General features: G+C 40.4%; 1 protein-coding gene across 4 annotated transcripts in view; it reads left to right on the forward strand.

Annotated features, from left to right (window-relative positions):
- The first annotated feature begins 13,342 nt into the window (after positions 1-13,342).
- The window catches only part of ZMYM1 (zinc finger MYM-type containing 1), a 32,919-nt gene continuing 22,542 nt past the window's right edge, over positions 13,343-23,719 (forward strand). Inside the window, exons 1-2 of one of the 4 annotated variants that reach the window (XM_049878719.1) lie at positions 13,917-13,952; positions 14,517-14,710. Coding sequence is in view for 1 of the 4 variants with exons in the window: in XM_049878715.1 (XP_049734672.1) it covers positions 13,527-13,686 (160 nt within the window). In the remaining 3 variants the exon portion in view is untranslated. Of the gene's footprint in view, positions 13,687-13,877; positions 14,711-23,719 lie in introns of those variants that run through there. The other 3 variants (XM_049878715.1, XM_049878717.1, XM_049878718.1) reach the window with 3 other exon arrangements.

Genomic DNA, 23,719 nt, shown 5'->3' on the forward strand with positions numbered 1-23,719 from the left:
CTGTTCTTGACCAGTGAAAGGCAAGAGCCTCCTTCAATTAAGAGGTGCTGGCAACACAACTACCCCTCCTTCTTCTTTGTTTCCAACTTTCACATTCCAATTATCATAATTATCAACGCACCCTGATTGCATGTTCGATCAATTTCAGACTGCAGAAGTTGGTAAAAATCTTCAATTTCTTCATCTTTGGCCTTAGTGGTCAGTGCATAAATTTGAATAATAGTTACATTAACTGGACTTCCTTGTAGGTGTATGGATATTATCCTATCACTGACAGTGTTCTACTTCAGGATAGATCTTGAAATGTTCTTTTTTATGATGAATACACACCATTCCTCTTCAGTTTGTTATTTCCAGTGTAGTAGACCATATGATTGTCTGATTCAAAATGGCCAATACCATTTCTGCTCACTAATGCCTAGGTTATCAATGTTTATACATTTCATTTTTGATGATTTCTAATTTTCCTGGATCCATAGTTTGTACACACTACATTCAGATTTTTAATGAATGTTTGCAGCTGTTTCTTCTTATTTTGAGTCTTGCATCACAACATCACAGTAACACGCAAGCCCCCACAGTATGACAAACTGATAGATGTATAGGGGATAAAAAGAGTAGTACTCCACAATTAAATGGTTTTACCCCAGGAATGAAAGTCTTGTTCAATATTTGAAAATCAACCCATGTCAACCACATAATAATAACCTAAAGAAGGACCACATCATTATATCAATTGATGCACAAAAGATAGTTGACAAAATTCAACATCCGGTCATGATTAGAAAGAAAACAAAACAAAATAAATAAAAAAAAAAAAAAACCTCTTAGCAAACTAGGAAAAGAAGGGAGCTTCCTCATCCTGATAAAAGCCAAGCCAAACCCATTGCCATCGAGTAATCTTAGATTCTGACTCACAGCAACCCTATAGGACAGGGTAGAACTGCCCCATAGGGTTTCCAAGGAGTGGTTCGTGGATTTGAATAGCCGGCTTTTTGGTTATTGGCTGATATCTTAACCACTGCACCACCAGAGCTCCTGATAAAAGGGCATCTACAAAAACCTATAGCTAACATCATACCTAATAGTGAAATACTGAATGCTTTCTCCCTAACATAACAAGCCAAGAATGTTCACTCTCACCACTCCAATTCAGTATATTGCAAGTCCTAGCCGGTGCAATGAAGCAAGAAGAAACAAAAGGCAACAGATTAGAAAGGAAGAAATAAAACCTCTATTCACAGATGGCATGGTTGGCTATGTAGAAGGCCCCAAAGAACCTGCAAAACCTCCTAGAACTAATTAATATGTTTAGTAAGATTGTAGGTTACAAATTCAACACATAAAAATCAATTGTATTTCTAGTATTAGCAATGAACAATTGGAGACATAAATTTAAAAAACAATACCATTTACAGTAGCTCAAAATATTAGTTAATTATAAATCTAATAAAATATGTATAGCATCTGTATACTAAAAACTACAAAATACTTTTGAAAGAAATCAAAGAAGATTTAAATAAATGGTAAGATAGACTGTGTTTACAGATTGGAAGACTTAATGTAGTAAAGATGTCAATTCTCCCCGAATTCCAAATTAATCTATACATTTCACACAATTTCAATCAAAATCTCAGCAGAATTTTTTTGTCTATAGGTTGTTGTTAGGTGCTATTGAGTCCATTCCGACTCATAGTGACCCTATGTACAATAGAACAAAACATGACCAGTCCTGCACCATCCTCAAAATCTTTGCTATTTGAGCCCATTGTTGAAGCCACTGTGTCGATTCATCTCATTGAGGGTCTTCCTCTTTTTCTTTGACCCTCCAATTTACCAAGCATGATGACCTTCTCCAGGAACGGATCCCTCCTGATAACATGTCCAAAGTATGTGAGAGGAAGCCTCCTCATCCTCACTTCTAAGGAGCATTCTGGCTATACTTCTTCCAAGACAGATCTGTTTGTTCTTTTAGCAGTCCATGGAATATTCGATATTCTTCGACAACACAATTCAAAGGCTTCAATTCTTCCACTTTCCTTATTCATTGCCCACCCTTCACATGCATATGAGCCAATTGAAAACACCTTGTCTTGAGTCAGGACACAACTTAGCCTTTAAGGTGACATCTTTGGTTTTTAGCACTTTAAAGAGGTTTTTTGTAGCAGATTCACCCAATCCAATGCCTCTTGATTTCTTCATTCCCTGCTTCCATGGGTGTTGACTGTGGATCCAAGTAAAATGAAATCTTTGACAATTTCAATCTTTTCTCTGTTTATCATGATTTTGCTTATTGGTCCAGTTGTAAGGATTTTTGTTTTCTTTACGTTGAGGTGTAATCCATACTGAAGGCTATATTCTTTGATCTTCATCAGTGTTTCAAGACCTCTTCGCTTTCAGCAAGAAAGGTTGTATCATTTGCATAACTCAGGTTATTAATGAGCCTTCCTTCAATCCTGATGCCCCATTCTTCTTCATATAGTCCATCTTCTCAGATTATTTGCTCAGCATAAAGATTGAATAAATATAGTGAAAGGATACAACCCTCACACACACCTCTCCTGACTTTAAACCACGCAGTATATTCCCTTGTTCTGTTTGAACAACTGCCTCTTGATCTATGTACAGGTTTCTCATGAGCACAATTAGCTGTTCTGGAATTCCCACTCTTCTCAATGTTATCCGTAATTTGTTATGATCCACACAGTCGAATGCCTTTGCATAGTCAGTAAAACACAGGTAAACATCTTTCTGGTATTCTCTGCTTTCAGTTAGGATCCATCTGACATCAGCAGTCATGTGCCTTGTTCCACATCCTCTTATGAATTCGGCTTAAATTTCTGGCAGTTCCCTGGTCAATGTACTGCTCCAACCACTTTTGAATGGTCTTCAGCAAAATTTTACTTGCATGTGATATTAATGATATCGTTGGATAACTTCTGCATTTGGTTGGATCATCTTTCATTGGAATAGGCATAAATATGGCTGTTTTCCAATCGGTTGGCCCGTAGTTGTATTCCAAGTTTCCTAACATAGACAAGTAAGCAGTTCCAGCTCTGCAACCGTTTGTTGAAACATCTCAATTGGTATTCTGTCAGTTCCTGAAGGCTTGATTTTCAACAACGGCTTCAGTGCAGCTTGGATTTCTTCCTTCAGAACCATTGGTTCTTGATCATATGCTACCTCCTGAAATGGTTGAGCATCAGCCAGTTCTTTTCGGTACAGTGACTCTGTGTATTCCTTCCATCTTGTTTTGATTCTTCCTGGGTCATTCAATATTTTCCCTGTAGAATCCTTCAGTGCAACTTAAGGCTTAAATTTTTTCTTCAGTTCTTTCAGCTTGAGTAATGCCGAGCATGTTCTTCTCCTTTGGTTTTCTAACTCTGGGTCTTTGCACATGTCATTATAGTATTTTATTTTGTCTTCTCAAGCCGCCCTTTGAAGACTTCTATTCGGTTCTTTTACTTCATCATTTCTTCCATTTGCTTTAGCTACTCAATGTTCAAGAGCAAGTTTCAGTGCCTCTTCTGACATCCATTTAGGTCTTTTCTTTCTTTCCTGTCTTTTGAATGACCTCTTGCTTTCTTCATGTGTGATGGCCTTGATGTCATTCCATAACTCGTCTGATCTTTGGTCATTAGTGTTAAATGCATCAAATCTATTTTTGAGGTGGTCTTTAAATTCAGGTGTGATTCACTCAAGTTCATACTTTGGCACTCGAGGATTTGTTCTAATTTTCTTCAGCTTCAACTTGAACTTGCTTATGAGCAATTGATGGCCTTGTTATGACTGATGATATTGAGCTTTTCCATTGTCTCTTCCACAGATGTAGTAGATTTGATTCCTATGTATTCCCTCTGGTGAGGTCCAATGTGTATAGTCGCTGTTTATGTTGTTGAAAAGATATTTGCAATGAAGAAGTTGTTGGTCTTGCAAAATTCTATCATGCGATCTCCGGCATCGTTTCTGTCACCAAGGCCATATTTTCCAACTACCGATCCTTCTTCTTTGTTTCCAACTTTTGCATTCCAATCACCAGTAATTATCAATGCATCCCGATTGTATGTTCGATCATTTTCAGACTGTAGATGTTGCTAAAAATCTTCAGTTTCTTCATCTTTGACCTAAATTGTTGTTGCATAAATTTGAATAATAGTCATATTAACTGGTCTTCCTCGTAGATGTATGACAGTATTGTACATCAAGAAAGATCTTGAAATGTTCTCTTTGATGAAGGACACAATGCCATTCCTCTTCAACTTGTCATTCCCAGCGTAGTACACCATATGATTGTCTGATTCAAAATGGCCAATACCAGTCCATTTCCACTCACTAATGCCTGGAATATCAATGTTTATGTGTTCCATTTCCTTTTTGACGATTTCCAATTTTCCTAGATTTATATTTCGTACATTCCACGTTCCTATTATTAATGGACATTTGCAGCTGTTTCTTCTCATTTTGAGTTGTGCCACATCAGCAAATGAAAGCCCTGAAACTTGACTCCATCCACGTCATTAAGGTCAACTCTACTTTGAGGAGGTAGCTCTTCCCCATTTATCTTTTGAGTGCCTTCCAAACCTGAGGGGCTCATCTTCTGGCACTATATCAGACGATGTTCTGCTGCTATTCATAAGGTTTTCACTGGCTAATTTTTTTCAGACGTTGACTGCCACGTCCTTCTTTCTAGTCTGTCTTAGTCTGGAAGCTCAGCTGAAACCTGTCTGCCATGGATGACCCTATTGCTATTTGAATACCAGTGGCATAGTTTGGAGCATCACAGCAAAGCGCAAGCCCCCCACAGTAGGACAAATTGACGGACAAGTTGGGGTTGTGTGATTTAGGAGATACTATTGGAAGTATTATTCCTTGTCCTGGAATGTGACCCAGCTGGAGCTGGATTCATAAGGACCCACAAGGCCACATCAACTGGGCCCTGAGGTGTAAAGACGATAGCTAGGACAATCTTGGAAAATATCTTTTAGGGAGCCTTTCACATAAGCTAATAAAACATCATAAAAGACCCACATACCTTCCACTCTTATCTTTTTTTAATTAGCATTTAGTGAATAGTATGATTTATGGACCAATAAAGACCCTCCCGACTGTTGTTACTGAAACCTGTGGCAATGATTATTAAGAAAGACAATTCAAAATGTAGAATCATGGTGACTTAACAATTTTTAGCCAATCTGTGAAAAGGTGAAGCTTTCAATGGTTTTGCCCATTTGTAATGTTAATATACACTGATGATTCTGTAATGTTCCTTGGACTGGAGAGACATGGCTCTAGCAGCATGCTTGTCCATTTTCCCACTTTTGTCTGTTCTGTAATAGTCCTTGGACTCAGCAGATATGGCTCTGGCAGCATGCTTGTCTGTTTCCTATTTTTGCCTCTTTGAACATTTGACAAGTAAAACCTTTCTTTTGGCTTTACTAAACTTTGTGATGTTTTTACCCTAGAATATGTGTCAGAGTAGAACTGTGCTCCATAGGGTTTTTAATAGTTGATTTTTTCAGAAGTAGATTGCCAGGTCTTTCTTCTGAGGTGCCTCTGAGTCAACTTGAACTTCCACCCTTTTGGTGAGCAGCCAACTTCATTACCTATTTGCACCACACAGGGACTCTCGGCTTCTGATATATAATCCAAAGTTTGTAAGTAGGCAGCCTACAAACTTCATTTAGTCCACAGAGTTGTTACTTTCCATATCCTTGACATTTCTAAAAATTTTTATTGGTTTCCAACATTTATTTATTTATTTATTGTGCTTTAGCAAAAGTTTACAAATCAAGTCAGTCTCTCATACAAAAAGTTATACACACCTTGCTATGTACTCCTAGCTGCTATCCTCCTAATGAGACAGCACATTCCTCCTCTCCACCCTGTATTCCCTGTGTCCATTCAACCCGCTCCTGTCCCCCTCCTCCTTCGCATCTTGCCACCAGATAGGAGTTGCTCATGTAGTCTCACGTGTCTCCTTGAGCCAAGAAGCTCACTCCTCACCAGTATCATTGTCTATTGTATAGTCCAGTCCAATCCCTGTCCGGAGAGTTGGCTTCGAGAATGGTTCCAATCTAGCACTAAGAAAGGGTCTGGGGACCATGACCGTCGGGGTCCCTCCAGTCTCAGTCAAACCATTAAGCCTGGTCTTTTTACAAGAATTAGAAATCTGCATCCCCCTGTTCCCCTGCTCCATCAGGGATTCTCTGTTCTGTTCCCTCTCAGGGCAGTGATTGATGGTACCTGGGCACCATCCAGTTCTTCTGGTCTCAGGCTGATGGAGTCTCTGGTTTATGTGGCCGTTTCTGCCTCTTGGGCTCATCTTTACCATATGTTTTTGGTGTTCTTCACTCTCCTTTGCTCCAGGTAGGTTGAGACCAATTGATGCATCTTAGATGGCTCCATGCTAGCATTTAAGACTCCAGACACCTCTCACTAAAGTGGGTTGTAGAACGTTTTCTTAATACATTTAGTTACGCCAGTTGACCTAGATGTTCCCTGAAACCAAGGTCCCCAGACCCCCATTCCTGCTACTCTGGCCTTCAAAGCGTTTTGTTGTATTCAGGAAACTTCTTTGCTTTTAGTTTAGTCCAGTTGTGCTGACTTCCCCTGTGTTGTGTCTTCCCTTCCCTTCACCTAAAATAATTCTTTTCTACTATCTAGTTAGTGAATAACCCTCTCCCTCCCTCCCCACCCTCATAACCATTAAAGAATATTTCCTTCTGTGTTTAAACGTTATCTAGAGTTCTTATAATAGTGGTTTTATATAATATTTGTCCTTTTGCAACTGACTAATTTCACTCAGCATAATGCCTTCCAGAAACATCTCCACGTTATGAAATGTTTCACAGATTCATCGTTGTTCTTAATTGTTGCAAAGTATTCCATTCTGTGAATATACCATAATTTACTTATCCATTCATCTCTTGATGGACACCTTGCTTGCTTCCATCTTTTTGCTATTGTAAACAGTGCTGCAATAAACATGGGTGTGCATGTATCTGTTCGTGCAAAGGCTCTTATTTTTCTAGGATATATTCCAAGGAGTGGGACTGCTGGATCATATGGTAGTTCTATTTCTAGCTTTTTAAGGAACCGCCAAATCAGTTTCTAAAGTGGTTGTACCATTTGACATTCCCACCAGGAGTGTGTAAGTGTTCCAGTCTCTCCACAACCTCTCCAACATTTATTATTTTGTGTTTTTTGGATTAATGCCAGCCCTGTTGGAGTGAGATGGTATCTCATAGTAGTTTTGGTTTGCATTTCTCTAATGGCTAATGATCGTGAGCATTTCCTCATGTATCTGTTGGCTTCCTGAATATCTCCTTTGATCAGGTGCCTATTCATATCCTTTGCCCATTTTTTTTAATTGGGTTATTCGTCTTTTTGTAGTTGAGTTTTTGCAGTATCATGTAGATTTTAGAGATCAGATGCTGATCAGAAATGTCATAGCTAAAAACTTTTTCCCAGTCTGTAGGTAATCTTTTTGCTCTTTAGGTGAAGTCTTTGGATGAGCATAGGTGTTTGATTTTTAGGAGCTTCCAGTTATCTGTGGAAAGAGACGATGGAAAAGCTCAATATCATCAGTCAGAACAAGGCCAGGGGCCAACGGTGAAACAGACCATCAGTTGCTCCTACGAAAGTTCAAGCTGAAACTGAAGAAAATCAGAGCAAGTCCACAAGAGCCAAAATATGACCTTGAGTATATCCCACCTGAATTTAGAGGCCATCTGAAGAATAGATTTCATGCATTGAACACTAGTGACCGAAGACCAGATGAGTTGTGGAATGACATCAAGGACATTATCCATGAAGAAAGCAAGAGGTCACCGAAAAGACAGGAAAGAAAGAAAAGACCAAGGTGGATGTCAGAGGAGACTCTGAAACTTGCTCTTGAGCATCGAGCAGCTAAAGCAAAAGGAAGACTTCATGAAGTAAAAGAACCAAATAGAAGATTTCAAAGGGCCCCTCGAGAAGACAAAATAAAGTATTATAATGACATGTGCAAAGAGCTGGAGATGGAAAACCAAAAGGGAAGAACACGCTCAGCATTTCTCATGCTGAAAGAACTGAAGAAAAAATTCAAGCCTTGAGTTGCAATAGTGAAGGATTCCATGGGGAAAATATTAAATGATGCAGGAAGCATCAAAAGAAGATGGAAAGAATACACAGAGTCATTATACCAAAAAGAATTAGTCGATATTCAACCATTTCAAGAGGTGGCATATGATCAGGAACTGATGGTACTGAAGGGAGAAATCCAAGCTGCTCTGAAGGCATTGGCAAAAAACAAGGCTCCAGGAATTGATGGAATATCAGTTGAGATGTTTCAACAAACAGATGCAGTGCTGGAGGTGCTCACTCGTCTATGCCAAGAAATATGGAAGACAGCTTCCTGGCCAACTGACTGGAAGAGATCCATATTTATGCCTATTCCCAAGAAAGGCGATCCAACTGAATGTGGAAATTATAGAACAATATCATTAATATCACACGCAGGCAAAATTCTGCTGAAGATCATTCAAAAATGGCTGCAGCAGTATATTGAAAGGGAACTGCCAGAAATTCAGGCCGGTTTCAGAAGAGGACGTGGAACCAGGGATATCATTGCTGATGTCAGATGGATCCTGGCTGAAAGAAGAGAATACCAGAAGGATGTTTACCTGTGTTTTATTGATTATGCAAAGGCATTCAACTGTGTGGATCATAACAAACTATGGATAACACTGCGAAGAATGGGAATTCCAGAACACTTAATTGTGCTCATGAGGAACCTTTACATAGATCAAGAGGCAGTTGTTCAGACGGAACAAGGGGATGCTGATTGGTTTAAAGTCAGGAAAGGTGTGCGTCAGAGTTGTATTCTTTCACCATACCTATTTAATCTGTATGCTGAGCAAATAATCTGAGAAGCTGGACTATATGAAGAAGAACAGGGCATCAAGATTGGAGGAAGACTCATTAACAACCTGCGTTATGCAGATGACACAACCTAGCTTGCTGAAAGTGAAGAGGACTTGAAGCACTTACTAATGAAGATCAAAAGTCACAGCCTTCAGTATGGATTACATTTCAACATAAAGAAAACAAACATCCTCACAACTGGACCAATGAGCAACATCATGATAAATGGAGAAAAGATTGAAGTTGTCAAGGATTTCATTTTACTTGGATCCACAATCAACAGCCATGGAAGCAGTAGTCAAGAAATCAAAAGACGCAACGTATTGGGCAAATCTTCTGCAAAGGACCTCTTCAAAGTGTTGAAGAGCAAAGATGTCACCCTGAAGACTAAGGTGCGCCTGACCCAAGCCATGGTATTTTCAATCGCATCATACACATGTGAAAACTGGACAATGAATAAGGAAGACCGAAGAAGAATCGATGCCTTTGAATTGTGGTGTTGACGAAGAATATTGAATATACCTTGGGCTGCAAAAAGAACAAACAAACCTATCTTAGAAGAAGTACAACCAGAATGCTCCTTAGAAGCAAGGATGGCAAGACTGTGTCTTACATACTTTGGACATGTTGTCAGGAGGGATCAGTCCCTGGAGAAGGACATCATGCGTGGCAGAGTACAGGGTCAGCGGAAAAAAGGAAGACCCTCAGTGAGGTGGATTGACACAGTGGCTGCAACAATAAGCTTAAGCATAACAAAGATTTTTAAGGATGGCTCAGGACCAGGCAGTGTTTCGTTCGGTTGTGCGTAGGGTCGCTATGAGTCAGAACCGACTCGACGGCACCCAACAACAACATCCAGTTATCTAGTTTCTCTTCTGGTGTTTGTACTGTTAGTAATATTTTATATACTGTTTATGCCATGTATTAGTGCTCCTAGCATTGTCCCTATTTTTTCTTCCATGATCTTTATCGTTTTAGATTTTATATTTAGGTCTTTGATCCATTTTGAGTTAGTTTTTGTGCATGGTGTGAGGTATGGGTCTTGTTTCATATTTTTGCAGATGGATATCCAGTTATGCCAGCACCAGCTGTTAAACAGACTGTCTTTTCCCCCATTTAACTGACTTTGGGCCTTTGTCAAATATCAGCTGCTCATATATGGATGGATTTATGTCTGGATTCTCAATTCTGTTCCATTGGTCTATGTATCTGTCGTTGTACCAGTACCAGGCTGTTTTGACTATTGTGGTAGTATAATATGTCCTAAAATCAGGTAGTGTGAGGCCCCCCACTTTGTTCTCCAACTTTTTTTTTTATTGTGTTTTAAGTGAAAGTTCACAAATCAAGTCAGTCTCTCATACAAAAATGTATATACACCTTGCTATGTACTCCTAGTTGCTCTCTGCCTAATGAGATAGCACACTCCTTCTCTCTACCCTGTATTCCCCATGTCCCTTTATCCAGCTTCCGTTCCCCTTTGCCTTCTCATCTCCCCTCCAGATAGGAGCTGCCCACATAGTCTCATGTGTCTGCTTTAGCCAAGAAGCTCACTCCTCACCAGCATCATTTTCTATCTTATAGTCCAGTCCAGTCCCTGTCTGGAGTCCAACATGTTTTTTTAAGTCAGGCAATTTCACAGACTTCTCTTGGAAAGTTGGCCGACACTGGGTCTTTCGTTCCTGAATAGCAACAATCTGAGCTAAGTAATGAGAAATGGAGTTTTAATTCTCATGGAATACAGATTTCTGGGCTCCATGGAGGCTGAAGTGACCCACACAAACCATCACCCTGAGATGATCTTTGAACCTAGAATACTAGTTTTCTAGAAGTCACCTTTAGGTCAAACTTTAGTCTGGCTTAATTTGTATAGAATGTTCTCCCTGGGCCTTGTGGTCTTTGAAGAATTATCTATGTATAGTCAGTTTCCAGTGTTGTAGGGGAAAAAAAATTACAAAGTTTAGTAAAGCAAAAAGAAAGTTTTATTTGGCATATATTCAAAAAGACAAAAGTTGAGAAGCAGACAAGCATTAGCTGCCAGAACTAATGTCTGCTTAAGTCCAAAGAAATATTAGAGAGTAAGCAAGAATGGGAAAACGGACAAGCATGTTTCACAGCCATGCCTGCCCGAGTCCAAAGAACATTACAAAATAAACAAGAATGGGAAAATGGACAAGCATGCTGCCACAGGCATGTCTGTCCAAGTCCAGAGAATATTACAGAGTAAACAAGAATAGGAAAACTGACAGAATGTTGCCACAGCTATGTCTGTTGGAGCCCAGGGAAGGTTACAGAGTCATCAGTATATATTAACATTACAAATGGGCAAAACCATCGAAAGCTTCACCTTTTCACAGATTGGCTAGAAACTGTGATCCTACATTTTGAATTGCCTTCCTTAACAATCACTGGTACAGGTTTCAGTAACAACAGTTAGGAGGGTCTTCGCTGGTCCAGCAAATTTCTATTCACTAAATGCTTATAGAAAATGATAAGAGTGGAAATTCTTTTGCATTCTGGCTTATGTGAAAGGTTCCTAAAAGATATTTGCCAAGATTATTGTATCTATTGTCTTTATCTCAGGGCCCAGTTGATGTGTCCTTTTGAGTCCTAGTGAGCTCTTGTGAGCTCAACTCCAGCTGGGTCACATTTTCTATGCTCAAGGACAGGGAATAATGATTCCAATATTATTTCCTAAATCACGAGAAATAGAAACTCCAAGGTCAGACAAGAAGCTGTGTTTTAGGGTATTTTATTATGTAAACACTGTTCTGACCGTATTTCCATGGCAATGTATAATTATTAGCTATGAAATGGAATATAAAAATTTGTGAAAGGTCCTTCTTCATTGGAACTTTTTTGATTCTCTAGTCAAAATGTTACCCCGATTTGCAAATCATATATTAATCTTCCATCAATTTCTATTACTTGATTAATATTATTTTTAACAGTAGCAATTGCCCCTTTAAGCCCAATTGCAGTCCCCAACACCCCACACTCTTACACCTAACTCTGATTTAACTTACCGGTACATTCCTAGTTCCTGCATGCTCCTGGTGTTACAAAAGTTACCCCTGTGCTACACATTCCCAAGTGAATTTTTCAGAGGTTGGGAAATGCCCTCCAGCTCCAGTTTCTTGTTTTCTTGTTTCTTCCCTTCATACCTAAACCATCATACCATCAAGGTAATTTTCTCTAACCGAGCTATGAAGAACAGGATTGAAAAGAAGATTCCCCTATCTCCCAGAGCTCTCCACCCTATCTGTCTTTAGTATCTCAACCTCTGTAAACTGTTGAGGCTTCAGGGCAAGAAAGACTCAGAATTTGTGACCTACATCCTGGTCTACTGCCTGAAACTTCAGGCCAAATTTTCAGCTGTATCAGGGAGGGAGGCTGAAGTACTACAATTTCTTGAAATTATCACATATCCTCACAGTTTTTCTGATATCATGAATCCTCCATTTTTCAAGTCCCAAGAAGTTAATGATGATGATATCACTTGCCTTTGGAGGCCCACTGGACCAGAATTCATTTTTGGATTCTAGTCTAATCCCAGCTACTGAGTCATTGTGTGACTTGGGGTAAATTACCTTTGCCCTCTGGTCCTCTTTCCCCTTTGGTAAAACAGATGCATTAGGGTGCCAGTCCGCACCTGTCTATGGGCAGTTTTACTCTGTCCTATAGGGTTGCTGTGAGTCGGAATCGACTCAACGGCAACAGGTTTTTTTTTGGGGTGGGGGTTACCTTCCAATTCTAACAGTGTAAAAGAATAGATTATTATGAATGTTGGAAGGTAAGTATAACTGTTAGAAATTAACTTCAGTTACTATTCTAGTATTCAAAGTCACCAAAGGATCTGAATTTAAGATTAATGACAGAGGCTACTTAGGGGTCATAGCAGCAGGGATCACTAGGTGCTTTTGACCTGAACCTCACATTCACAAAGAGCTTCAAATTTACATTTTGATAATTTCTCCTTATGAAGTTATTGTCAACCCTGATGTCACTGAAATGTACATGTGAAAAACGCTGAAATGGCAAGTGATTTATTACAAGTATACCTACCACAATAAAAAAAAAAAAAAAAGAAGTTATGGTCAGTGATAAGATTGCAATAAATTCATCGTATAGCTTTATACACCTTTTATAATCCTAATATGAATTTTTTTAAATATGATTTTGGAAATAGCACAATTATTTTATCCTGTTCTTTTTTAGGCGTTGAAAGTGTTAATTTGTTAAATATAGGCATTTAAAACATACCATGATTTTTGCAACACTGATCTGGGATTGTTTTAAGTTTAATATGCTGAAAGCTTCCAAAGAAAGCTTCCAAAAATGGAAACAGCCTGCACCCCGCTCTCTACCCTGCACATAATTCTTTTTACTGGGAATTTACTCTGTACCTGGCCCTTTCCTAGCACTGCCTCTTTAATCTCCACAATCCTATGACACTGTAATGATCTCCACGTCAAAACCAAAAAACCCGTTGCGGTGGAGTGGATTCCGACTCATAGCGACCCAATAGGACAGAGTAGAACTGCCCCACAGTTTCCAAGCAGTGCTTGGTGGATTCGAACTGCCAACCTTTTGGTTAGCAACCACCACCAGCGTTTCCAATCTCTATGTCAAGGATGAAGAAATTGGGATTTACTAAACGGATTTACAGAAGTGGCCAAACTGCTCCGGGTCACACGGCTAGTGAAGTTGTAGAGGAAATCGAAGCGCCGATCACTCCCGACTTTAAGGATCAAGTTTGGCTGCAATCTAGAAATGACTTCAATGGTAAGCTGTGGGGATGCAAGGTACAGGTCCACCCGACACCACAGTCTGTCCCCCTCCCCCTCTCCCACCTGCCTTTCTATCCCCAAGGTCGCCCTTCCTTTCCCAAGGCAGGGAGAAGGGACCACACCGGGCCGGCTGCGCTGCGCATGCTCAGCCGTAGAGCACGACGGGAATGGGGCGGGGTCGTTTCGCGTCAGTGGCGCGCAAAGGCTGTGTCGAAGTTCTTTTGAGAAGTCTCACGCGGCGAACGTCCCTAAGAGAAATTAGTAAGCCTCCGTATACGGCCTTGGGATCGGTTTTTATTCCTGTCCAACCACCGTGCCTTACCGGAGAGGGGCGGAGAGTTTGGCCTGTCGGAGGGAGGCTGAAGCGCCGGGGTTGGGCCAGGGTTCTAGGCACCGGGCCTGAGCGCGGACTCCGCCGTGTGCTGGTCGGGACCGCCGGGCCAGGCCCGGACCTGGATTGTGTTTATGGTCTCCTTTAACCTTGCCTGCAAAGAATCGGGCTCGTTGCCTTCACGTCCAGCATTTCGCGCCGCCTGCTGTGACGGCGTCGCAACTGGGCTTTCAGCCTTTGGTCTCTCTGCTGCCTCGTAGCTCTCCTTCATTAAGCAGTGTTTTTTCAAACAAACAAAAAAAAAATCATGGAACTCCTCTTGCACATGGAATCGTACACGGGATCTCAGCTAAAAGAGATTAGAGAATTACTATGAAAGAATATTATAATTTGATAAATTTGACTCCATGAATTCGGACTTAAAATTGGGATTAGATGGTGGCGCAGTCTTTATCAGTCTCGAAATCACACTTTGTTTCATTGTTTTGCTTTAGTGTACAGAATTGCGAATATCTTAATTTGCGTGGACTAGTGCTTGCAACGAAACCCTGGTGGCATAGTGGTTAAGTGTTGTGGCTGCTAACGAACAGGTCAGCAGTTCAAATGCACCAGGTGCTCTTTGGAAACTATGGAGCAGTTCTCTGTCCTGTAGGGTCGCCATGAGTCGGAATTCAATCAACGGCAACGGGTTTGTTTATTTTGTTTGTTTGCTTTAGTGCTTGCCAACAGTAACTTTATCAGGTTTCTCAGAATGTAGTCTCAGGATGTTTTTCGCTTAAGCTGATCCCGAAGGAGAGGAGTGGTGAATTTTTGCTTTAAGAGTTAGTAGCTTGTATTCCTCTTCACAAATACATAAGACAGCCCCCAAATTTATAACAAGAACGGCATTTAGCCTTTCCAGCATCAGGACTCCACATTGTTAGGCATTTCCACTTCGCCCATTTAACTCTTAGGTTGAAGTAAGAGCATTAAAGGAGTAGATAGATGCATTTGCTAAAATAGTGAATTTACTTCTAGGGTTTTAGAACGTATACAAGTTAGAATCCAAAAAGGATCAGTGCAAAGCTGTAACCTTCAAATCAGTGCCACCTCTTCATTAGTTGCCACAGAGTCAGCCCTTTACTCATGGTGACCCCATGCACGACAGAATGGACTGCTATGATCCGTAGGGTTTTCACTGGCTGATTTTTCAGAAGTAGATAGCCAGGCCTTTCTTGCTACTCAGTGCCACACTACCAGGAATTTACCTGTATTCACCAGATGGTAATAGAAGCTGTTTTCTGAAGGTCTGTGTTTTTCACAACAAGTTAATATTTTGGAAGGGTCTCTAAAAACTTAACCTTTGGTATATAACACAGTTAAGTGTATCTCATGCTTTTATTAGTTTTTGTGTTTTTTAAGTAAATTTTTATTTTAAAAATGAAACATTTGCTGAACCTCAAAAGCACAGTTTGAGAGCTACTGACTTACAAGATTAAGTTCTAGGTCTTTGGGGTTGTGTTCAAGGAACTTCCTAATCTATGTCTGCTTTTCCAACATCATCTCCTTCCACTGTGACCCTTGCATTTTATCTTCAACAGTAATCCTACACTTTATTTCCCTCATATTTGTGCTTTTATTTATATTGTTCCTATGCTGCAGTATCCCCTATCAATGCTTGCTTCTTCTTGTTAGCGGCCATCAAGTCGACTCCAACTCATAGTGATCCCATACACACCAGAATGAAATGATGCCTGGGGCTGTGTCGTCCTCACAGTCACTGAGATGTTTGAGTCCATCATTGTGACCACTGTGCCTCTCCATCTCACTGAAGGTCTCCACTCGCCCTCGTTGGCCCTCTACTTCACCAAACATGACGTCCTCCTCCAGTGATTGATCCCTCCTGATGATGTATCCAAAACAGGAGAAGCAAATGTTCTGTTGTCATCCATCAGGTTTTCATTGGCTAATTTTCAGAAGTAGATTGCCGGACCTATCTTCCTAGTCTGTCTTAATCTGGAAGCTCTGTTGAAACCTGTCCATCCTGGGTGATCCTGCTGTTATGTGAAATACCAGTGGCATAGCTTCCACCGTCATAGCAACATGCAAGCCACCACCATACAACAAACTGATGGGCGGTGGCAATGCTTGCTAGACACTAAAACCTAGCTCAGATTTCACCTTCCAGAAGACTTCTTTGATCATCCTCCCCTGCCTCATTGCTGCTTTGTACCTTGTAAATACTTAGATTCTTGCACTTACTATACTCTGCTAGGGAGAGCAGTATGAGGATCGGACGACATCTTATTTATTTTTGTAACCCCCGAGCCCCAGCACTTCATAAATGGTGGCTCCCCATTGCCTAAGAATTAGGCATGGACATTTTAGTTTTGTTTAAAAGTGTTCAGCCTCCTGCCTCCAGCCTCCCTGTCAAGCCAGTAAAAGAACTTGCAGAACTCAACTGAAATCAATCTATGCAAAGTTTATTATATTAAGAAGTTGCTATAATGCAAAGCAACAGTAGCTCTAACAAAGGTCTGAGAAGCAGTGGGAACCCAGACAATTAAAACAATTTCTGCTTGAGAGTGAGAATGAGTAGAGAAGTTAGAGAGTGCTTTGGAGATGTGACATTTGAGCTTTAAAGGATGATGGGAATTTGCTAGCCCTCAACCTCCCAGCTTGAGACATGGTCTTAATTTATGACTTGTTTACTATTCTTCTAATGCTCCTTCGTACCTAACTCTTGTTAAATCTTTTGCGTTAATCCTCTCCCCTTCTTGTCAAATGTAGACATAATCATGACTGGTAGTGGATTGATGAACTAGAAGTATATGTTCATTTGCCAATCTTATGTATATGTTCAAGGCACTTTCTTAGAGTGTGAATCTGTGATTACAGTTACTAATTTTTTGTCTTACATAAACTAAACCGGTAACAGATTGTTTAAAATGTTCAATTTTAGTTTCTTTAAAGGCAAAGTAAGAACATTGCAGAACATTTAAAGTAAAAATTTATTTAGGAGTTTTATGATTTTTTTTCCCAGCCTTTTAAAATTGTTTTACCTATAATTCTTAGTATTTTTTAAAGTAGTTCTTGTTATTGAGTCTTTTCCAAGCATTCAGTTTAGTTTTCAGTGAAACAACTGTTTCTTTTTGGTTAACACAGTGAATTTGTTAAGTGAAGATCAGTTAAGAGACCTTCTACTGATATAATTTATTACATGTATAGTTTTTTCTTATATAAATAGGACCAACTATTGCTTTTCCCAGTTAACAATATAGTATGATGTCCCTCCAGGGCAATATATTCTAAATCAAACAACAGCATAGTTTTCTATAATATAGATATACCCAAATTTGTTTAACCACTCTTTGTTGATGAACATTTAGGTTTTAGAACGTCTCACAGGTAAACAGTGCTGCAGGAAACACATACACTTCATTACGTACATTTGCAAGTACATCTGTATATTAGATTTCCAGAAGTGCCTAGTCAAAGTGCCCACATTTAAAAATTTGATAACCAAAACCAAACTAGTTGCAGCTGAGTTGATTCCAACTCGTGGCAACCCTGTGTGTATCAGAGTAGAACTGTGCTTCATAGTGTTGCCATTGTCTTATTTTTTGGAAGTAGATTGCCAGGGCTTTCTTCCAAGGCACTTCTGGGTGGACTCAAACCGCCAACCTTTCAACTGACAACCATGTGTTAACTGTTTGCACCAGCGAGGGACTTTTGATAGATGTACCAGATTGCTACTCAGAAAGACTGAAACAATTTATATTCCAACCAACAGGGTATGCATAGAAGTGCTCATGTTGCCAGATCCTTGCCACTGTTGATATATTAGCAGTCTTTTTAAAATATATTTTTCTTTTTATTGAGGTATGTAAATATGTCAATTGCATAAATCTTGAGTATATAGCTTTATGAATATTTATGTATGCATATGTCCATGTGACCACCATCAAGATCAAGATACAGAACATTTCTGGCACCCCAGAAAGCTTCCTTATATCTCTTCTCAGTAAATACCTCCCTCTCTGACCTCCATCATCATGTATTAGTTGTGCCAGTTCTTAATCTTCATCCATAGATGGAAGCATACAGTGAATGACTTCTTTTGTTCGTTTTATCTGAGATTCATCCATGTGGTCGTGTAGTGTTAGTGAATTCTTTTTCATTGCTGTATGGTATTCCATTGTATGAATATACCACAATTTATATATCCATTCTACTATTAATAGATATTTGGTTTTCGGGTTTTGGCTCTTACAAATAATGTTGCTATGAACATTCTTGTCTTTTAGTAAACATAAGAACTCATCAGGTATATATCCAGGAGTGAAATTTCTGAGTCATGCATATGTTCACCTTTAGAGGATAATACCAAACAGTCTTTCAAAATGGTTGTATCGATTTACATTTCCACTAGAAACGTATGAGAGTCCCAGTTGCTGTACAACCTCACAAACACTTGATATTGTTGGGCCTTTTAATTTTAGCCGTTTTGGTAGGGCATTAGTATCATAGAAATCCCTAGGTGACACAAATGGTTACGCACTCGACTTCTAACTGAAGAGTTGGCAATTCAAACCCACCCAGAAGTGACTCAGACAAAAGGCCTGGAAATCTGCTTCTGGGAGGCCACAATCTTTAAAACCCTGTGGAGTAGCATTCTATTCTGCACACATGGGGTTACCATGAGTTGGAATTGACTCAATAGCAACTGGTTTGGGTTTTGTTTTTTTTAATAGTAGTATCATATTATGGTTTTTATTTGTATTTTTCCTTTAGTACTCATATGTTTATTGACCATTTGAATATCCTCTTTGTGAAGTATTTATTCAAGTTTTTTGTCTACTTATTAAAATTGGACTGTGTGTCTTATTGATTTGTAGGATTTCTATATTCTGGATACAAGTCCTTGTGGGATATATGTATTAATACTTAATATTTAATTTTTAACATAATGTGTTGCTTGCCTTCTCATTCTTCTAAGGTAGTTTTTTATGAATGAAACTTTTTAATTTTAATGAAGTCCAGCTTATTAACATTTCCTTCTATGGTTAGTGCTTTTTGTGTGCTGTTTAGAAAATCTTTGTCCATCCCAAAATCATGAAGATACTGTCTTTTTTTTTCCTATAAAAATGGTATGGTGGGGGAGGCATGCAGCCTCCTTTAACTTAACGAGGGGGAGAGTAATTATCAGCATCTACAGCCCAAGGCTGATTCCTGTAAAGCGGAAGTCAGACATACCTCCTCTTGCCAGCCCTTCTTACCAATTCTGACACCAACTGCCCCTCCCACAGCACTCTTTACTTCTCTGCTGGGTTCGATATTTCATGCAGTATCCACAAAGAACTCACAGACCATACTCATAGTTATGATATTTATTACAGAGGTAACAGGTTCAGGAACACTCAAGGTACAGTACTTCAATCAGGACAGCCTCTTAGCTGTGTCGCAGGCAGGCCTCTGTCTAGCCCTTGGTCCTATAGAGGCCTCTTGGGCCTGCCTGGCCTCTGCCCTGCTCAGCCAAATGTTACAAAGCTCTTTTAGCTCTGCCGATGAGTGCCCAAGACACCCCACTCTGCCAGTAAGCCTCAGCCCGAAGGCACTCAGCTCTAGTTCTGTAGTTTGGCAAACCCAACTCCACTAAGTACCCGGAGGCGCCCTACTCCTCCAGCAGGCCTCCTGCCTGAAGGTACTCAGCTTCCTCACTCTGTGGGCCGGGAAGTCCACCACACTGCCTCCTGCTGGTCACCTGGTTCTGCTGCCTCTGCTGCTACCACTTCTCTGCCACTGCTTCTTACCATCTTGCCATCTTCAAGGTTACGGCTCTCACTGTCTTCTGGGTCTAGAGGGTTTCAACACAGGGATCCCAGTTCCGACGGATGCACTCTGCTCCTGTCTCTTCTTTGTGGTAATCAGGTCCCCTCTGCTCAGGAACTGACTGCTCTTTTAAGCCTAACAGGATGACAGAATGACCAGTTCCCTCGTTAGGGTTCCATATACCTTGTTTGCATGGTCCCACCCCCACAAGTGTGCCAGGCATCTTATTTACATTATTAGCAAGCTATCCAGTCTCCTTGGTGGACCACAAGCACCTTATTTGCATAGTCCTTACCCAGTCATTTGGTGGGAGTTACAAAGACTGGCCGGAAGGGCTGTATTAAGTAATTTTCTCCTGGGGTATGGTCCTTACTCCTAAGACATGGCCCTCCTGGAGTCTCAACTGAAAGTCCAAGCCTTTACTAAGGTCCCTCTACCTTTGCTGGGCTTATATTTCAACATCTCTCTTCTTAGCGCTGCATAGTTACTAAAATCTCTTAAGCTCTCAGCTGCTGTTTTTTTTTTTTTTTTTCTTTTTGGGGGAGGATTTTTAAAAAGAAGCTTTATTCAGGTAAATCGATGTACAGTATACCACATACTGAAAGTGTACTATTTGGTAAATTTAACACGTGTCCCCCAAAAATATATGTTGTAAATCCTACTGTACCACTGGTTATAATTTCATTTAGGAATAGGGTTTCCTTTATTGGTTTTGTTTTTTGTGTGTGTGATTTAGGTGAAGATTTACAGAGCAAATTAGTTTCCCATTCAATAATTTATACACAAATTGTTCGGTGACATTTGTTACAATCCCCCCAATGTGTCAGCACTCTCCCCATTACCCCACGCTGAGTTGCCCATTTCCATTCATCCAGTTTTCCTGTCCCTTCCTGCCTTCTCATCTTTGCTTTTGGGCACATGTTGCCCTTTTGGTCTCATATAGATGATTGTTCTAAGGAGCACTTTCCTCATGGGTATTATTGTTTTTTTTTTAATAGGCCTGTCTGTCAATTGGCTGAAAGGTGATCTCCGGGAATGGCTTCATCTCTAAGTTAGAAGGGTGTCTAATGGCCGTAGTCCACGGGGGTTCCTCCAGTCTTTCTCGGACCAATAAATCTGGTCTGAATTTGAATTTCGTTCTGCATTTTTTTCCCATTCTAACTGAGACCTTCTATTGTGATTCTGGTCAGAGTGGTCTACTAGGTTTTTTGGAGTTTCTTTCTGCAGATGTGCAGTTTAGAAGCCAACCAATGACTTGGGGAGAGAGAATAGTATGCAAATTTTGGGATTCATTTTTCTCGCAATTTCCTGCTTTCCGAGATGTGCCACTTGAGTTCCAGTTACTTTGGTATCCCAGAACCCCTTACTCTGTCATCTTAGCCTAGTAAACTGCTGTCTTCTGCTTGGCCTCTGTTTTTCCACCACTGTGTCCTGGAAAGTGCCTTCAGGGTTGTTATTGTTGTTGTTAGGTGCCTTCAAGTTGGCTCTGACTCATGGATAACAGAATGAAATATTGCCTGGTCACACACCATCTTCATGATTGTTGCTGTGTTTGGGTCTGTTGCTTTGACTGTTGTGTCAGGCCATCTCATGGAAGGTTTCCCTCATTTTCAGTGACTCTCTATTTTACCAAACATGATGTCCTTTTCTAGCAGTTGGTCTTTCCTGATGACCAAAGTAAGTGAGCCAAAGTTTTGCCATACTGTCTTGTAAGGAACGTTCTGATTGTATTTCTTCTAAAACTGATTAGCTTGCCTTTTTCGCAGTTGATGGTATATTGTATATTTTTCATCAACACCACAGTTCAAGTACCTCAATTCTTTTTTTTTTTTTTTAATTTTTATTGTGCTTTAAGTGAAAGTTTACAAATCAAGTCAGTCTCTCGTACAGAAATTTATATACACCTTGCTATATACTCCTAGTTGCTCTCCCCTTAATGGGACAGCATACTCCTTCTCTCCACCCTGTATTCCCATGTCCATTCAGCCAGCTTCTGTCCCCCTCTGCCTTCTCATCTCCCCTCCATAAAGGACCTGTCCACATAGTCTCATGTGTCTACTTGAGCCAAGAAGCTCACTCTTCACCAGTATCATTTTCTATCTTATAGTCTAGTCCACTCCCTGTCTGAAGAGTTGGCTTTGGGAATGGTTCCAGTCTTGGGCTAATAGAAGGTCTGGGTACCCTGACCTCTGCCGTCCTTCTAGTCTCAGACCATTAAGTCTGGTCTTCTTATGAGAATTTGAAGTCTGCATCCCGCTCCTCTCCTGCTCCTTCAGGGGTTCTCTGTTGTGTTCCCTGTCAGGGCAGTCATTGGTTGTAGCTGGATGCCATCTAGTTCTTCTGGTCTCAGGCTGATGTAGTCTCTGATTTATGTGGCCCTTTCTGTCTCTTGGGCTCATAATTACCTTGTATGTCTTTGGTGTTCTTCATTCTCCTTTGCTTCAGGTAGGTTGAAACCAATTGATTCATCTTAGATGGCCGCTTGTTAGCGTTTAGGACCCCAGAAGCCACTCACCAAAGTGAGATGCAGAATGTTTTCTTAATAGATTTTATTATGCCAATTGACCTAGATGTCCCTTGAAACCGTGGTCCCCAAACCCCTGCCCCTGCTACTCTGGCCTTTGAAGCATTCGGTTTATTCAGGAAACTTCTTTCAAATATATCAATTCTTCACCTGTCTTCCTTTTTCATTGTCCGGCTTTCGCATGCATACGAGGCAAAAAGACTATGGCTTGGGTCAGGTGCGCCTTAGTCATCAAAGTGATATCTTTGCTTTTTAAAACTTTGAAGAGGTCTTTTGCAGCAGATTTGCCCAATGCAATACATTGTTTGATTTCTTTTTTTGCTTTAATTTTTATTTTATTATTGTACTTTAGATGAAGGTTTACAGAACAAACTAGCTTCTCATTAAACAGTTAGTACACATGTTGGTTTCTGACATTGGTTACCAACCCCACGACATGTCAACACTCTCCCTTCTCGACCTTGAGTTCCCAATCACCAGCTTTCCTGTCAGCTCCTGCCTTGTAGTCCTTACCCCTGGGCTTGTGTGCACCTTTAGTCTTGTTTTGTTTTATGGGCCTGTCTAATCTTTGGCTGAAGGGTGAACCTCAGGAGTGACTTCATTACTGAGCTAAAAGGGTTTCTGGGGGCCATATTCTTGGGGTTTCTCCTGTCCCTGTCAGGCCAGTAAGTCTGGTCTTTTTTTGTGAGTTAGAATTTTGTTCTACATTTTTCTCCAACTTTGTCTGGGACCCTCTATTGTGTTCCCTGTCAGAGCAGTCGGTGGTGGTAGCCAGGCACCATCTAGTTGTACTGGACTCAGTCTGGTGGAGGCTGTGGTAATTGTGGTCCCTTAGTCCTGTGGACTAATCTTTCCCTTGTGTCTTTAGTTTTCTTCATTCTCCCTTGCTCCTAGTGGGGTGAGACCAGTGGAGTATCTCAGATGGCTGCTCATAAGCTTTTTAAGACCCCAGATGCTACTCACCAAAGCAGAATGTAAAACGTTTTCTTTATAAACTATGTTATGCCAGTTGAGCTAGATGTTCCCCAAGACCATGGTCCCCACTCGTTTGATTTCTTGACTATTGCTTCCATGGATGTTGATCGTTGATCTAAGTAGAATGAAATCATTGACAACTTCAGTTTGTTACTCATTTATTATGACGTTGTTTACTTATCCAGTTGTGAGGATTTTCACTTTCTTCACGTTCAGATGCAATCCGTAGTGAAAGCTATAATCTTTTACCACCATTAGTAAGTCCTTCAGGTCTTGATCATATGCTTCCTCGTGAAGTGGTTGAAGGTCAACCTATTCTTTTTGTACAGTGGCTCTGTGTATTCCTTCCAGCTTTTTTTCATACTTTCTGTGTCATTCAATTTTTTG

Source organism: Elephas maximus, chromosome 3 (genome assembly GCF_024166365.1).
Source record: "Elephas maximus indicus isolate mEleMax1 chromosome 3, mEleMax1 primary haplotype, whole genome shotgun sequence".
Taxonomy (NCBI): Eukaryota; Metazoa; Chordata; class Mammalia; order Proboscidea; family Elephantidae; genus Elephas; species Elephas maximus.